This window comes from Peromyscus maniculatus, chromosome 2 (genome assembly GCF_049852395.1).
Source record: "Peromyscus maniculatus bairdii isolate BWxNUB_F1_BW_parent chromosome 2, HU_Pman_BW_mat_3.1, whole genome shotgun sequence".
In the NCBI taxonomy this organism is placed as follows: domain Eukaryota; kingdom Metazoa; phylum Chordata; class Mammalia; order Rodentia; family Cricetidae; genus Peromyscus; species Peromyscus maniculatus.
Window position 1 is genome coordinate 5,042,682 of NC_134853.1, and position 15,849 is coordinate 5,058,530.

Below are 15,849 nucleotides of genomic sequence, written 5' to 3' on the forward strand. Positions count from 1 at the left end.
TGGTTTTTGGTCTCTTCCTTAGAAGTAAACAAGAGTTTTGCTGTATCATTTCTTTCTTGTGAAAGAAATAAAAAGTAAACTTGTACCTCTGCCAGGGTGTCAGGCACCCTGAGAATTTTTATTGTTTGTTCCAGTTGCCATTCACTGATGGAGAGATTGTCAGATGTCCTCATTCTCATTTTAAGTTCTGGTAACTGGTAATTGCTTTTCTTAATGTGTTATTTTGAGTGCTGATTCAACTGTAACTTAATGCTTATTATAAGCTTAAGAATTCTTCCTGTATGCCAAAAAACTTTTGCAAATATGCATAAATATAATATTTTCCTCTGCTAGGTCACGTGTATATTTAGTTGTTATGGTATGATAACTCCACAATTATTTCTAGCTCTCAAGATATAAAAATCAGCTCAGTATGAAATGCACAACATTGTCAAGAACTGCCTTAGATGATGGGATTCCAGAGTAAAATAGAGGTTAGTGGGATGGCTTACACCTAAATCTACACTGAGAAGGTGGAAGCAGGAGGATTGGCGTAATTTTGAGGCTACTTGGGCTCCATAGTAAGGTCCAGGACAGCCTGAGTATAAGACCCTGTCTCAGCATGAAGTCTAGTAAGCATGTCAAAGGGTGTTTGCACACTCAGACTGCGTTGTTCATCATAGGCAAAGGAGTGTGTGAAACTCAGTATCGTGGAGTTAGGTCAAGTGTATTGTTTGAGCTGGGCTTCCTGGGACTAGCAGGATTTTGTCAGAGGAGAGGTAGGAGAGGAAAGTCCTACCAGAGAGAGCGGTGCTCAAGAAAGAAGTGACCTGTGCACAGATGACACATGGGATCTGAGCAAGTTAGTGTGCTGAGCAGACGGGATGCTGGGGTAATGCTTGGCTGCACGTCAAACTTTGGGTCCTGAAGATGGTTAAGTGATTTTGAAAGCAATAAAATGGAATCTGTGCACTCCAGAGGTCATCTTGAAGACAGATTCGACCCCATCTAACTTGGGTACCCAGAAAGAATTGACACCAATTTAATATTTGGAAAAACAAAAAACTTCTACGGTTCTAAACCTTACAGAGTTATTTCTTGAAAATAAGGTGTTATGCTATCTTACATAGTTTATTCAACGTAATTATTAAATGAGCAGGAATGATACTTAAAGTTGAAATACTACTCAATTGAATGCTTTCTTGGATAAAATGAGCCATTTTGTGTGACATGATACCATTAAACTTCCTTATTGAGAACAGCTTCCTTAGAGTAGACATTTGCTTCATATTTTCCTCTTGCACAGATTCTTTTCCGTAATGTTGGAGCATGGCACTGCCTTGGCAACCACCTCCAGGAGGATTTCAGCAGCAGATGCTGTCCATAGCATTATGTAAATATGTATGCCCAAGGAGAATTTGTCCCCCTCGCAGACTGATGAGTGGAGAGCAAGAGTCAGTAAAGGCGTGTTTGGGAACCGGAGGATAGGAGGGTGACCGCGGTAGCTCCCCGCGGGATTTGGGAAGGAAAGAAGTGGGGAGCAGTGAGGTCCTTGTCTATGACCAATGTGGCCAATCATAAAAGTGCTATCTACCCACATGCTATGGCACACTTCTCTGTGGTCATGCACATGGTCTGTCTTGTTAACGTTCTAGCAGCTGAATTTACAGTGTTTAAGTCTAACTGAAGCTGCAAATTAGTCATTGACAGTTCCATAGCAATTCTAACTGTAGAACTCACTATGACAGGCAAAGGGGACCTAGGCAAATGCAAGATTGTCTCACAATCAGAATTTCTCTTCATCTGATTGTAAGTACTGCTTTCAGTGATGCCCAGACTGTGTTTAAGGTCATGGGAAAAAGGCTGGTGAGATTCGAGAACAAATTATCACTCCCAGGCTTTGCCACTCAGTTTGTGTCCTTTAAACATCTGTGGCGAGAGGTTGAACATGAGTAACTTTTATTTGTACAGTATCCAGTGCCTTTTAATAAGATAGAAAATTATTTTCCATAATTTAAGTGCAATGGCAGTCCATCATGTGCAATTTAACAATAATTCCAGACATCCAGTCATACCTGTACTCAACTGTAATAGTAACACATCTAACCATATGTATAGATGATCCCCGTAATTGACCAAATGGCTTCCCAGTTCTTTTTGAAATAAAGAATAATTGCTGAAAGTCAAAATACTTGTAAAATGCACAAAAGCAACTTGCTACAATTTAGAATATTTTCAAATAAGATACAGTAGCAGTTTATATATGTCAGACCAAATGAAGAATCTTGCACATGATTATAAATATATAAGTAGAGAGGTGATTTCATGAATACTGATCCGGAGAAAAAGCCAGAATACAGCAGAGGTCTTGCCTGGAGAGTGCCCTTCCACTTCGTGATAAAACACTAGAGATGCTTGTGCCTTTAACATCTCTCTTAGAAACTGGCTCTTCTCCATCATACTCAGAAAAAAAAAAAAAAAAAAAAAAAAGAATTGGTTAGCCAGATGAGAAGATGTCACTTTTGTCATTGAGCTAACTTCTATGTGTCTCTCAAGTCTAAATCAACTTCTTTAACTCTTTTTAACCAAGGAGTTACATTGTCTCCCTTTGTGGGAAAAGAAATGTTCATCTCTCGGGCACAGCTTGATCTTGCTGAGCTAGGATCTGGATTTTTTACCCAGTTGAGAGTGCAATATTGTCATGTATAAATTAGTGCTTAGCAGGGGTGATTGCATGAACTAATCAATGTGTCCATACTTGTTTTCTTTCTCCTATGGTAAACATTAGTTCCCTACCTCATCCCTAAGGTCTTCTTATAGTGCTGAGTGATCCTTATCATTTCTAGGATCCCTTGCAGCTCTAAATTTCCACGTTAGAAGTCACGTGTTTCTTCCCATTCTTACCAGAGCTGATAGCTGAACCTCTCTTTTGAGACCTCTGCACTCCTTAATAGATTATTGACAATGTCTTTAGTGTGACATTTCATTTCCTTAGAACATGGATCTGACGGTTGGGGATTTAGCTCAGTGGTAGAGCGCTTGCCTAGCAAGCACAAGGTTGTGGGTTCGGTCCTCAGTTCCAAAAAAAAAAAAAAAAGAAAAAAAAAAAAAAGAACATGAATCTGGCCAGCTTTCCATATGTCCTCTCCTCTACCATTAATTGAACCCACTCTTTAGGCATATTGGCTGTCTCCCCCTGTGCCTATTATGTTATTCTTGGTGAAGCTTCCTCTTAAAATGCTACTTACAATTGTGACCTGACATAATCCTATTCATCCACTAAGTCTTTGAACTTATCTCTTACAGTCTGCCTTTATTTTTATTGCAAACACACCTATACTTGTCTTCTTGACAATGGTAGGCAGACTATGCCAAGTTTACTTTTATTGTAGTTATTTCACACACACACACACACACACACATATGCGCGTACGAAAATAAGTCAACTTAAGTTCAAATATTTGTTGAAATTTATTCAAAACTCACCTCTTTTACTGGTATTTCATTCTCAGAGGCTTGAACACAAGGATTATACCAAAATATGCTCATTTTAGAAAATTGTGATAGTGAAAACTGACATGGACCAGCAGGAAAGAGAGCTCAATGGTCAGCCTTTCCAAACTAGCATCAACACTTTCAGGATGGTCTTAATAAGATTGTTTTATATTCAGACCCAGGACCATGACTTCATTCTTACTCACCTTAGAAACATCATAAATGACATCAGCTTTGGCATTAATCCAATTTTACCATTAACTTTCTCCATAAAATTTGATTAAGAGGCATTGCATGACTTTTATAATTAAGGATAGTGCATTAGGAAATTGTTTTCCATCCATGGTTTATCATATTCTGAATGATACTGAAATTCACTGACTACCTGTTAAATAGGGCTGAACAACTGTTTATCTGATAAAGAATTTTTAACATTAGTTTCTACCTCAAGTTTAAACTTTCATCCTCAGAAGTAACTGAGTTTTCAAATTTATTGACTGTGCCTAGAGGAATATTGAAGTAGCTAAGTAGTTCCTGGTGATTTTCTTTGGACCTCTTCAGGGAATATGTGTATTTTACAATGAATACATTGTTAATACTAGTTAATAATAGTTATTGATTATCTTCCATAGACATGCATTAAGGAGTGTTCATAATTATTCATTTTCCTTCCATTGTGGGTTAGAAAGTGTTAAGTGCAGGCACATCTTCATGAGTCAAATATTTAGCTCTGACTCTGTAGTGACTTTTATCTTGTAAGAATGTTTTGAGGGGTGAAGTTTTAACGTTAGCTGATTTTCTTTGCCAATTCTGCTGTATAGCAGTTAGTAAGGTTTCTAAATGGTATTATTTGGTGTGGGCTGCATTTTCAATCTATAAGTTACTTCTCCAGAACTTCATCAGCTATGAGTTGTTGCTTTAAATATTTTGCTGCACTGATATTTGGAGATTTTTGTAAAGTTACTCCTAAGTGAATTTAGCAGATTTAGACCATCATGACCTAACCTGATCTCAAGAGGATGAGTCAATGATAACGTTTTCCTTTTTTCTTATGGTACTGGAGATTGAAGCCAAACTTGCATTATGCATGCCAGGGTAGGCAAATATTCTGCCACTGGATTACAACCCAACCAGAGTGGTTTCTGTTTGTGTGTTAAAAGAGAACACTCTTTTGGGAAGATGAAAGAGGGCAGCCATGGCACTGGCGTCTTTCCCCAAGGTTGGTCTCCTTAGATGCCACTGACCGTCTGTGGACTGCTCTGATAGCGTACATTCTCCTAGCTGACTTGAGATGTAGGAGCCCGGAACTTTCTACAGTCAATGCACTTGGCAAGCCATTTAAAGGACAGACTTCTCTTCTTTAACCTAAAAACAGTTATTTTCTTTTTAACCCTAAACCTTTATTTGTGTAGTGTTCAGGGAATTATCTGTATTTCAAATCCATAACTTAATTTTATTTTTAACATAATAGTTTAAATAATAAATAAAATAACTGCAAACTATTTTTAGGTGACCCCAAGAAAAGCAGAATATCTTTGGTCTTAATTTTATCTTTTTAAAAAAGAGTTCATTTTCTTTTCAATTATGAGTGTATATGTGTGAGTATGTGCACATGAGTGCAGGTACATGAGGAAGCCAGAAGAGGTTGTGGGATCCCCTGGAGCTGGAGATACAGGAAGGTACAAGCTGCTAGACATTGGTGCTAGGAACCAAACTTGAGTCCTCTGCAAAAGCCGCATGCTCTTAACTGCTGAGCTCTCTCTTTAGCCCCTAATTTATCCTCTAAAGCAAACGCCTTGTAACATTTTTTAATTGTGTGTGTGTGTGTGTGTGTGTGTGTGTGTGTGAGAGAGAGAGAGAGAGAGAGAGAGAGAGAGAGAGAGAAAGAGAGAGAGAGAGAGAAAGGGAAAGGAAATGGGAAATGGGAAAGGGAAAGGGAAAGGGACAGAGATAGATCTGTTTGTGTATGTGAATCCACATATAATAGCACACACGTGGAGTTCAGAGGATAACTTTGTGGAGTCTATTCTCTCTGTCCATCTTCATATGGGTTCTGGGAACTGAACTCACATAGTCAGGCTTGCCTGGCAAGGACTTTTACCTGCTGAGTGATCTTGCTTGTCCAAGTCTATCCTTTCATATGACTAAAAAATTCTGACCACTGTGTGCACTTGTGGCCACTATTGTCTATTGGACAAGTCCTATTTGCATGTCATAAAACTGTGCACTTCACATGCCAACATCGTACAACCTACATAATGATGGCACTGGGGCCCTGAGAGGCTAAGCAGTCTCCCCTTGAGCTTTGGTACTTTTCTTCACCACATTGCACTTTGCGCCTAGGCCCACTGGAGGAGAAACACTCTTGGTCAGGGAGGGGGGTCTGACTCTGCAGCAGCTTTCCTAGGTCAACTGTGAGGACAGAAAATGTGTAAGTCAAAGCTGATGTCAAAATATTGTCTGTTTCTGTGGCCACAATTGAACCTGAAATGTAAATAATGAGTTAAAGGCTCTACCTCTGACCTGATGGGCTCTGGAGCTTGCAGAGAGGGCGGGGGCAGCTTTTGCAGGACAGTAGAAAGTCACTGGTAAGCTCTACTGTGTGGAAGTCCAGAGCCAGTTTCCTTGATTGAATCAGAACTAGAAAACAGGTCTGCTTTTCAGTGAAGGACAAAAGACTGCTGCCCACCCTGTCTGAGACTGTCACTCGGGTGGTGCTCGATCTGAAGGTGATCTGAAGGAAGCAAGTAGAGCCACTAAACTAGGAACTGAACCAGTCACTCACTGGGACTGCTAGGACTGCTAATCTAACTTGTCTGTAAGATGTAATACCCAAACCTCTGAGTAAAGAAGACAGAAATGTGATTCTCGGCACAAAATGACTTTGGAATTATTTTTAAAAAGTAGCATAATAGGGTTAATAATTTAGTTATATAAAAATACCAAAAAACTGAATTTAAAATTTTCTCACTTCAAGTAAAAGTACATTTCATTCCATAGGTTTTGAAAAATCCTGACTCTAAGAAATACAGCCAGAAAACTGGCCACTGAAAATAAATATGCCCTAGAATGTTGGTTCTCAACCTTCCTAATGCTGTGACTTTTTAATATAGTTCCTCATGCTGTGGTGACCTTCAACCATAAAATCATTTTTATTGCTACTTTATAACCATAATTTAGCTACTATTATGAATAATAATGTAAATATAATATGTGGGATATCTCATATGTGACCCCCAAAAAGGTCACAACCCACAGGTTGAGAACCACTATTCTAGAAACATTTAATGCATTAAAGCAGCCTAGAAAAATATATCTGGGATTCTGAAAGTATGAAAAAAGGAGCGTCAGCCATAAAGGCATAAAATCCTCGAACAGAAATGTTAATCACCCAATTATTGTATACTTGAAATTATTTATTGAATTGACCCTGTTACAGGGGCTAATATTACAGTAATAAGCAAAGACATGTCTGTAGCCACATAGGGAAGAGATATTGGGGGTGTTTGGGGGGGTCTAACCTTTTCATGACAGAAGTAAAATAAGAATAAGTAGTCATCTTGAAAATAGAAAGGAAGCCATCAGAGTAAAATTTGTAACAAAGGACCAGTTATAGATGTGACAGAGGGGCAAAATTATACACTTGGAAGTTACTACTGAGGAAACCACCTAAACTTCAGTACAGATAAATGCTAAAAGAAAAGGGTGTGGGGGGACTTGGGGGGATTGTGGAAGGAGAAGGCTAGAACACTTGAGAAGGTGTAGCTGTGTCTAACAGGAGTGCCAAAAAATTAGAAATATTGGTGGAAAGAAAACTGGGATGGGTGATAACTTCAATTATTTAAGATATGAAAATGAAATTCCTCACAAGGAAAAGTCCGATCTAAGGTCCTACCTGGATCTATACAAATAAATAAATGTATACCTATAAAAGTAAATGTGTACCTAAACACTAGTGGTTAAAGTACAGAACAGAAATCCAGTGAAAAGGGCACCTTAGCGCTCAGCAAAAATCTGTCTCTCCAGATCTTAAACTGAAAGCCATGTTGGTGAGGAAATACCGTTGAAACAGATTCTAAAATTTTATGGCATGAATGGATGGAACTAGAAAAAATCATCCTGAGTGAGGTAACCCAAACCCAGAAAGACAGTTATGGTATGTACTCACTCATTGGTGGATTCTAGATATAAAATGAACAATCAGACCACAACCCATAGAACCATAGAGGCTATATATATAGCATGGAGGTCCCTAGGACGACTGGGGCATATAATAAATTTCAGTTTTACTCAATTATTGAAAAAAAATAGCCAAATGAATGGAAACACATGAACTATGAACCATAGACTGAGGGGCTCCCAGCTGGATCAGGCCCTCTGAATAGGTGAGACAGTTGATTGGCTTGATCAGTTTGGGAGGCATCTAGGCAGTGGGACCAAGTCCTGTGCTCATTCCATGAGTTGGCTGTTTGAAACCAGGAACTTATGCAGGGACACTTGGCTTAGTCTGGGAGGAAGGGACTGGACCTCGCTGGACTGAGTCTACCAAGTCGATCACAGTCCTCGGGGGAGGACTTGTCCTGGAGGAGGTGGGAATGGAGGGTGGGCTGGGGGTAAGGGGAGGGCGTGGGAGGGGGGAGAATAGGGGAACCCATGGCTGATATGTAGAACTGAATGGTATTGTAAAATAAAAATATATATCAAAAAAAAAAAAAAAAAAAAAAAAAATTTTATGGCATGGTATGCGCTGAAAGGCAGTGAATGAAAATATGAATCGAATAAGCAGTTTTTAAGATTAAATGCTCTCAAGGAGGTAGGATAGGAAATGTGTGGGGTTAAAAATGAAACTTTAAGCCATCAAATTTAACTCTGTGTAAAAAGTAATAGGTATTGGCCAGGCAGTGGTGGCGTACACCGTTAATCCCAGCACTCAGGAGGCAGAGGCAGAGGCAGGTGGATCATTGTGAGTTTAAGGCCAACATGATCTATAGAGCGAGATCCAGGACAGCCAGAGCTACACAGAGAAACCATGTCTTGAAAAACAAACAAAAAAAGGAACAGCTAATGGCTTTGTACAAAGAAGTGTCCTACTACACAAAAGTAAGAAATGGGAGCAGACAAGTGAGAAGAAACACAACTGGTCATCAAATATATACAAATTCACACTAAAAGCCAGAGGTTGAAAGTCCGTAAACGTGGATGTGGAAAACGTGAACACCTGGTCTTCGGCACCTCTGGCGGCAGCCATACTTGTCAGCTTAGCCCAGAAGGTGCTTGTTCTAGGGAAGGGACCATCATCGGCACAAGCAGGAGAACAGAGGAGGGTGTGCCTCAGGAGGATGGCTTTGACCGTCTTCGGGATATTTTATTTATATAAAAGGTGAAACAACAGGCAAAATGCCACAGTTTGTTAGAGCGTAGTGGTGTGTATGTGCGTTTTCATATTATACTAAATATGGCCTCATGGGTTTGAAATGAAAGACATATTAAACTTCCAACACCTGAAGTGTGGGGCATAAGGAGAAGCTGATGAAACAGCCAGGTCAGTTTCTGGCAATGACACAAGCGCATGGTCACCTCCATTCAGTGGCTCCCAACTTCTTACCAGGCCCCACCTATCCAGTCTAGCCCTTCTTGCCTCTTTGCTGGTTCTTTTTTCCCCAGCTCAGCTCCACTACATGTTTGTTTGTTTGTTTTGTTTTTGTTGTTGTTGTTTCCCCCTCACAAGATCCAAGATTTATTTTCTTTTTCTTGGGGAGCTTTTTGGATTATGGCTCTCAACTTCTCAGGAAGTCTAGAGGAAAGTTTAAATGGTGCCTTTGATTTTGCTCTTGATCTAGTAGTGGCCATGCAAACCGATTCATTAGCTCAATGGGAGCCACCTTCCTGGCATCTGAGGGGTATCTGTGGATCATGTCACTGTAATCTATCCACTGGGACCAAACACTGCCTGGTGTTGAGTCATTCCTGTATTCATGTGTGGGGCTTTTACCCACCAACCCCACAGCTCCCCAGAGTTTTCTTGAGTGTGAGCAGCAGGAAATTAAATTAGATAGAAGGATTTATTGTGGAGACTTTTGTGGAGATAAACAGATAGAAAATAAAAGATAGCCTCAAGAGGGCCTGGAACCTTTTTTCCAAAGGGCTCTGACTGTCTCTGCCCCAGGATTTTTATAGAGACGCCAAGGGGGTGGAGCAAAAGACCTCCTCCCCCAGCACAGCCAAGTGCAGACCATCTCAGACACCTGCACTCAGGCCCGTGGTGCTGATCATCCTCTATGCAGACATGCTGGGTAAAGCCACGAGGAACCCGAAAACGGGCTCCCACATTCATGGAAGTATATTTGCTCGTGCTACTCACTATAGGTGGCACCTGGAAAAAAATCTCAGGAGGACAGACTGAATTCCAGCAAACAGTAACCAACTTTTTGGTACTGAATTAATTATATGCAACCTCTTTAAAAGAGACGCTCAATCGGTATTCTAGGAAGGAGGAAACTAATTCTCAATAAGAATGAATGTAATTGTCATTTTGGAAGTTGTTCTTAGAATTATCTTTCCTGATCTAGTTTGTAAATCCTCATTGATCCCTGGTGCTTTATTTTGAAAAGCAGACAACAAACAAGGCCACTGCTAATTATGACAATAGCACTGTGGGGGCAGGGTGCCTGTGGGCCACAGCCTGGATGTGGAAGTCAGAGGACAGTTTCTGGAAGTAATTTTTCTCCTGTGAGCCATCCTGACAGCTTTGTTTGTTTGTTTGTTTGTTTGTTTGTTTGTTTGTTTTTTTAAACAAGTAACCATTGCCTTTGCATAGCCTGACCAACCCCATTGGTCGTCCAGGCCTTGCTCATTCACTGATCTTTCAGCAGAAGTTCTTGGAAATCAAACATCTTAATGCATTTTATGTTCTTTGTTTTCTTTTTTTTTTTTTTTTTTTTTTTTTTTTTTTTTTTTTGGTTTTTCGAGACAGGGTTTCTCTGTGTAGCTTTGCGCCTTTCCTGGAACTCACTTGGTAGCCCAGGCTGGCCTCGAACTCACAAAGATCCGCCTGCCTCTGCCTCCCGAGTGCTGGGATTAAAGGCGTGCGCCACCACCGCCCGGCTGTTCTTTGTTTTCTAACAATACATGATTTTCTTTGGACTCTTTCAGGGCATTCTACTTGGACAAGTCAAACTCACCACCAAATGCCACATCCAAAGCTGCCTACATAGATAAGGTAACAAACACAATGACTGCCCTTATTGCTGCAGTCTTGTTCACCTGCTGCCTCTTGGTCTTTCTGCCGCCCTCCAGAGCACTGCCTGGTTATGGAGATTTGCAGTCCCGATGTGCTGCCTCCATCCTAAGGTGGAATTTCAGATAGGGGATCTAAAAGCAGGGACAGCTGAATTGCATGCCACCTAAAAGGACGTCTAAAAGTGGTGCTTCCTGTTTGTCACTTCCTTTTAGCTCATGAGGCCTCTCAATGCTCTAGATGAGCTCTACCGGCTGATCACCTCGTTCATCAGATCCAAACGCATCGCCGCCTGTGTGAACACACCCTGCAGCGCCTCTGGAGTTGGACTGCTGTCTGTTTCCTCCGAGCTGTGCGACAGGCTGGGAGCCTGTCACATCATCATGTGCAGCAGTGGTGTGCACCGGTATGTGAACGTCTCCGCCCTGTTGGGGTTTTTTTCTTGTCTCATATTTAATGTGGCTGAGTTAAAACTAGAAAGGTTCAAAGGACTCAGGTGTGTTTGGGGTACAATTTGAGATGTTTTCTGGGTTGGTTTATTGTGGTTTTAGTAACTGTAGACAAACCAATTAGTGTAATCTTCCATTTATACCAGGGTAGTTTAGATGTATATTCCTCTCATGTTTATATCACCATATTAGTATTTTAGGTACAAAATGTATATCTTTCTTATTCACTGTAGGAATTTCCTTTGTTGGAATTGAACTCAAATTGCTCAACACCACTTTTCTCAGGGTGCTTAACAGATATTCTGTTCTCCAGTTACTCACATTCATAGAGCCGGAGTGTCATGAGACCTATGTTCCTTGGGGTTGCCACTGCCTTCCTCCCATGGTCAGCAAAGTGACGGTCCGGGAGCTCACATGATATGATACGCTCTTCGTGCTAAGTCTCGCCCACTGTGTTTTCTGGGGCAGCCAAGGCAGGTGCTTCAGACTCAACCTCCAATGGGAGTGAACATCCCAACTGAAGTCCCACTTCATGGTCACTTGCTCCTCTCTTCTCATTTTATTGTGGAAGTGAAGCCTTAGAGATGGAAGTAATAAGGTAGAACTTTAGTTGTCCCTTTAATCTGAATAGGGAGCTCAACTGTGTCACAGGATATACTTTCTTAGTATTAGGTCATTTAGACTTTGAAGATCATGGTTCCTTATTTATTCACATTTGTTTGGTATTTAGTCCATGCAAAGTATTGTAGCTGTGTAACAACATACAGTGAGGGTGTTCATGTTGAAGGCAAGCATGAATAACAAATAGGGGCAATGTAACAGTTAATAAAATTAATAATATTTTTAGCAAGGATGAAAATACAACAAAAACTACCGTGCAAGAAAAATATAACTTAGGAAATTCAAAACTAATGAGTAGGATTCAGAGGGCAATTGATTTCAGAGTGTTAGGTCTGGACCATTCCATGGAGGTGATGTTTGGATTGGGATTATAGAGTATAGAAAGGGAGAAATGCCATTCAAGGCAGCAGCCTCTGTAGTCTGTATCATTTCATTTTGATGGGATATCACCAAGGTGTAGTTTTGAAACCCAGTATAGCACGATCTTATTTATGTTTGAAATTCTTTCTTTCTTTCTTTCTTTCTTTCTTTCTTTCTTTCTTTCTTTCTTTCTTTCTTTCTTTCTTTCTTTCTTTCTTTCTCTCTTTCTTTCTTTCTGTCTCTCTCTGTCTCTCTCTCTCTCTTTCTTTTTCCTTTCCTTTCTTTTTTTTTTCCTTTTTCTAGACAGGGTTCTCTGTGTAGTTTTGGTGCCTGTCCTGGCTCTTGCTCTGTAGACCGGGCTGAACTCACAGAGATATGTCTGGCTCTACCTCCTGAGTGCTGGGATTAAAGGTGTGTACCACCACTGCCCAGTGAGATAATTTCTTAAGGCATATTGCATAATGTTTTTACTAGCAGAGAAATAATTTTTCTGATAACTTCCTGTTCACTCAGGCTGTTCCCATTCCATTCATTGATTGTTCAACCTATCTGTGTTCACTGAGCACTGATTAGGTGTCTATACTGCTGGACTTACTGTATTGAAGAAACAAAGGTCCCACTTGCATATAGTGTACATTGCATTGTGGGAAATGGACGACAAAGAAAACAAATACATTGTGTTACAGGGGGATTAACACCAAAGAATGGAAGTCAGAGTAGTAAAAGGAGTCAGCATGAGAGAAGGGAATGCCTGCTGAGGGCTAGGCAGATCTCATTCGCCTATCAGAAAAGAAGAGTGATTCATTCACTCACTTGTCTCAGAGATAGAGCCTTCCAGTCATCAGGAGAGACAGAACAAGAATCCTCTGTCAGGAGTATGCCTGCTAGGTTTAAAGAACGGCAAAAAGTCCACAGTGGACCCAACAAAACGGAATCACCTTGACTTTCCGTGCTCTTGCCTTCCCTAGTTCATGATCAGAGTTACCAGAGGACTAGAACAAGCAGACAGACACTTGGAACTTTGCATCTAGAAATGTGTACTCTTAACCTCTGTGTGAGTTCACTGAATTCAATCTGCCATTTAATGCTAGCGATCATGAGCAAATGTCCAGATCACTTCCACAGACATTCCATGAACAGTTTTAGAGTTTGATAGTGTTGTATGAGCCCAAGGCCAACATGACACAGCTGTTCCACAATTTCAGTCTTCGTTGATTCTTATATTAGAATCATAAGTAGCGTTAAAAAAATTTAATGATTTTCTCCATTTTTACAATTAAAATCAATAATGGTTTGGATAATTTGCTTCAGAAGATATTTACTAAACTGTTGACAGATGCTGAATTTAAATCTAAAACTATTTGAAAATTATGTTTTATTTTTATAATATGCAGAATAACATGGGACTTCTATATAAATGTTACTTTTTTTTCCATGAGAGACTTGCTTAGATTTTTTTTTTAGGAAGATAAAATATGTGCCAATTTACATTGGAATTCAAATTTCCACAGAAGGCTGTTCCTAAAATAATCCTTTAGTAATTCTAATTCAGGCAGCTAGAGAGGAAGCCAAGCAGATCCACACCTGCAGGAAACATTAAACAAGGAAGTTTGCAGTCAGGTTCCCACAGAGAGGACAGATTCAACGTTAATCAAATGTTATAGAGGATATTTTTAACATTTATTTTTAAGATAAAAGGGAGAAATAACCAAACTATACAGTATCCACTTGAATTACTTACTGCATTTTTATTTATTGGGTAAAAGGAGTGTCTGAATATTATTAGGAGCAAAAATATGGGTCTTAGAAGGAGAGGCACGCTTAATGCACATTAACATACCATCTATATAGTTAATAATGCATATGCACAATTAGGAGAATGGAATTTAGATGAATTATGAAAATCTCATAGCACTTAGCCTGGCCTTGTCTTTACTGAATTTTTTCACAGGGTGTTATTCCTTATCCTTTGATGCTCTGCTCTGCCTCTCACTGATATGTGAGCTTTCCACTGTCATTGTGTAGAGCCAGGGAACCGGGGTGGCCTCTTTTTAAGGTGAGGGCTTGCCTTTTAGAAAGTATAAATACAATTACAGGTGATTTAGTAATGGACATTGTTTAGAATTTTCTCTTCACATGTCCACCCTTTCCATGTTGAATTTTCTCATAATTTCTGTCAAGTACTACACATTTACACATTGCTTTATTAGTACATAAACTGTTTTAGTAAGAGCTGGTTGTGTCCCGTGGGAAGTGGGTGAGTTCACTGGAATGGGTTGTTACGGTAAGTTTGACCCCTTTGGTTTCTTGCCCATCTACCTTCAGTAGGAGACCATGCACCCAGAAGGCATGCACCAGATGGAGGCTCCTCAGCCTTGGACTTCATCTTCAGCCTCAATTTTAAGAATTAAATTTGTTTTCAAATGTATTCTGTTATAGCAGCATAAAAGACATGTTTTTCCATCACCTGTCTATGTACCGTTTAATGTCGCAACTCATGAGTCTGCCATCACTTATTAATTTCTTGTTTAATGATGAGTCTCTTTTTCTGCCATGGTACATAATACTGGCACAGAGGTAGCCTTCTACATGTGGCTATCTCTTAAGTTAAAATAGAAACATCCTCTAGTTAGAATTACTGTGTCCTAGAACTTAAAGCTCTTTTGGTTAATACATTATAGTTTAATCTCCAGATAGAATTACTCTCAGTATAACACAAGTAGTGTGGCTTACCTTGTCTCTCCTCACCTTGACATTCGTTTCTTAATAGAGGTACAATTATATTTCTGTAGTGCTCTAATTAGTATTTCTTTGCTAACACATTAAAGTATTGGCTGTCTTATGCATTTCCTTTCCTACAGAGACATATGCTACTTATACTGTGTTGTTACCTGCCTTGTAGAAGAAGTTATTTTTGTTTTCCCAAATGGAACCTTTTAATGGTATTGAATCAGCTTTGTGGCTTTTCAAGTCCTGTTTTGTACCCACGCCAGTTATTTGTTACAGGCGATCAACGAGCTTGCGACTGCAACTGAGATCTAAATGTTCCTTTCATTTCCTATTGCAGCATCCTTCCATTTAGAGTGGTTTTTTAATTTGTTTGGGCTCCTTATTCCCACCCCTGCTTAACAGCCACCATTTCCCCTTTAACAAATATAAATCAGTATCTTGCAAGCATTACAAAGCCCCAAAATATGTCTCTTACTCCAAAGGTGCTTTTTCTCTTCCACTATATTAGTATCTGCTTCATCAGACTCTGGGAACCCATGAGTAGAAAGCATCCTGAAGGTCACAAGATGTTTGATGAAGGCAAGGCATCTGGGATCATAGTGTACCTCTTTAGGGACTTGTCTGTGTACTCATCTTGATCTGATTTTTAGTGGTGAGCGATCCATGATATCAGAGTCTTGGTGTGGCTGTGCCAGCAAATGGCAAGTGATTTTAGTACAGGGCTAAGGACTTAACTAGCCTGGGATGTGTCTAATGAAATTCTTCTGTATAAAGGAACTACTTTTGTCTTCATGATTTCTGGTGAGATTGAATTTCTTGAAGAATCAGACCCTTCATTCTTAGCTAATATACCTGGCCTTTCATCAGTGGAAGTTGTCAGCTAAGCCTTACTGTGTTGAGGCTTCCCAGCTCCCATCTCCAGCTGCACTATGATTCTCCTTGTGAAGAACTGCCCATGAGTATGCTAGGGCCAGCTGG

General features: G+C 40.0%; 1 protein-coding gene across 1 annotated transcript in view; it reads left to right on the forward strand.

Annotated features, from left to right (window-relative positions):
* The window catches only part of Prex2 (phosphatidylinositol-3,4,5-trisphosphate dependent Rac exchange factor 2), a 299,642-nt gene that overhangs the window by 253,563 nt on the left and 30,230 nt on the right, over positions 1 to 15,849 (forward strand). Inside the window, exons 36-37 of the mRNA XM_006974690.4 lie at positions 10,627 to 10,693; positions 10,927 to 11,117. Of these exons, the coding sequence (XP_006974752.2) occupies positions 10,627 to 10,693; positions 10,927 to 11,117 (258 nt within the window). The remainder of the gene's footprint in view (positions 1 to 10,626; positions 10,694 to 10,926; positions 11,118 to 15,849) is intronic.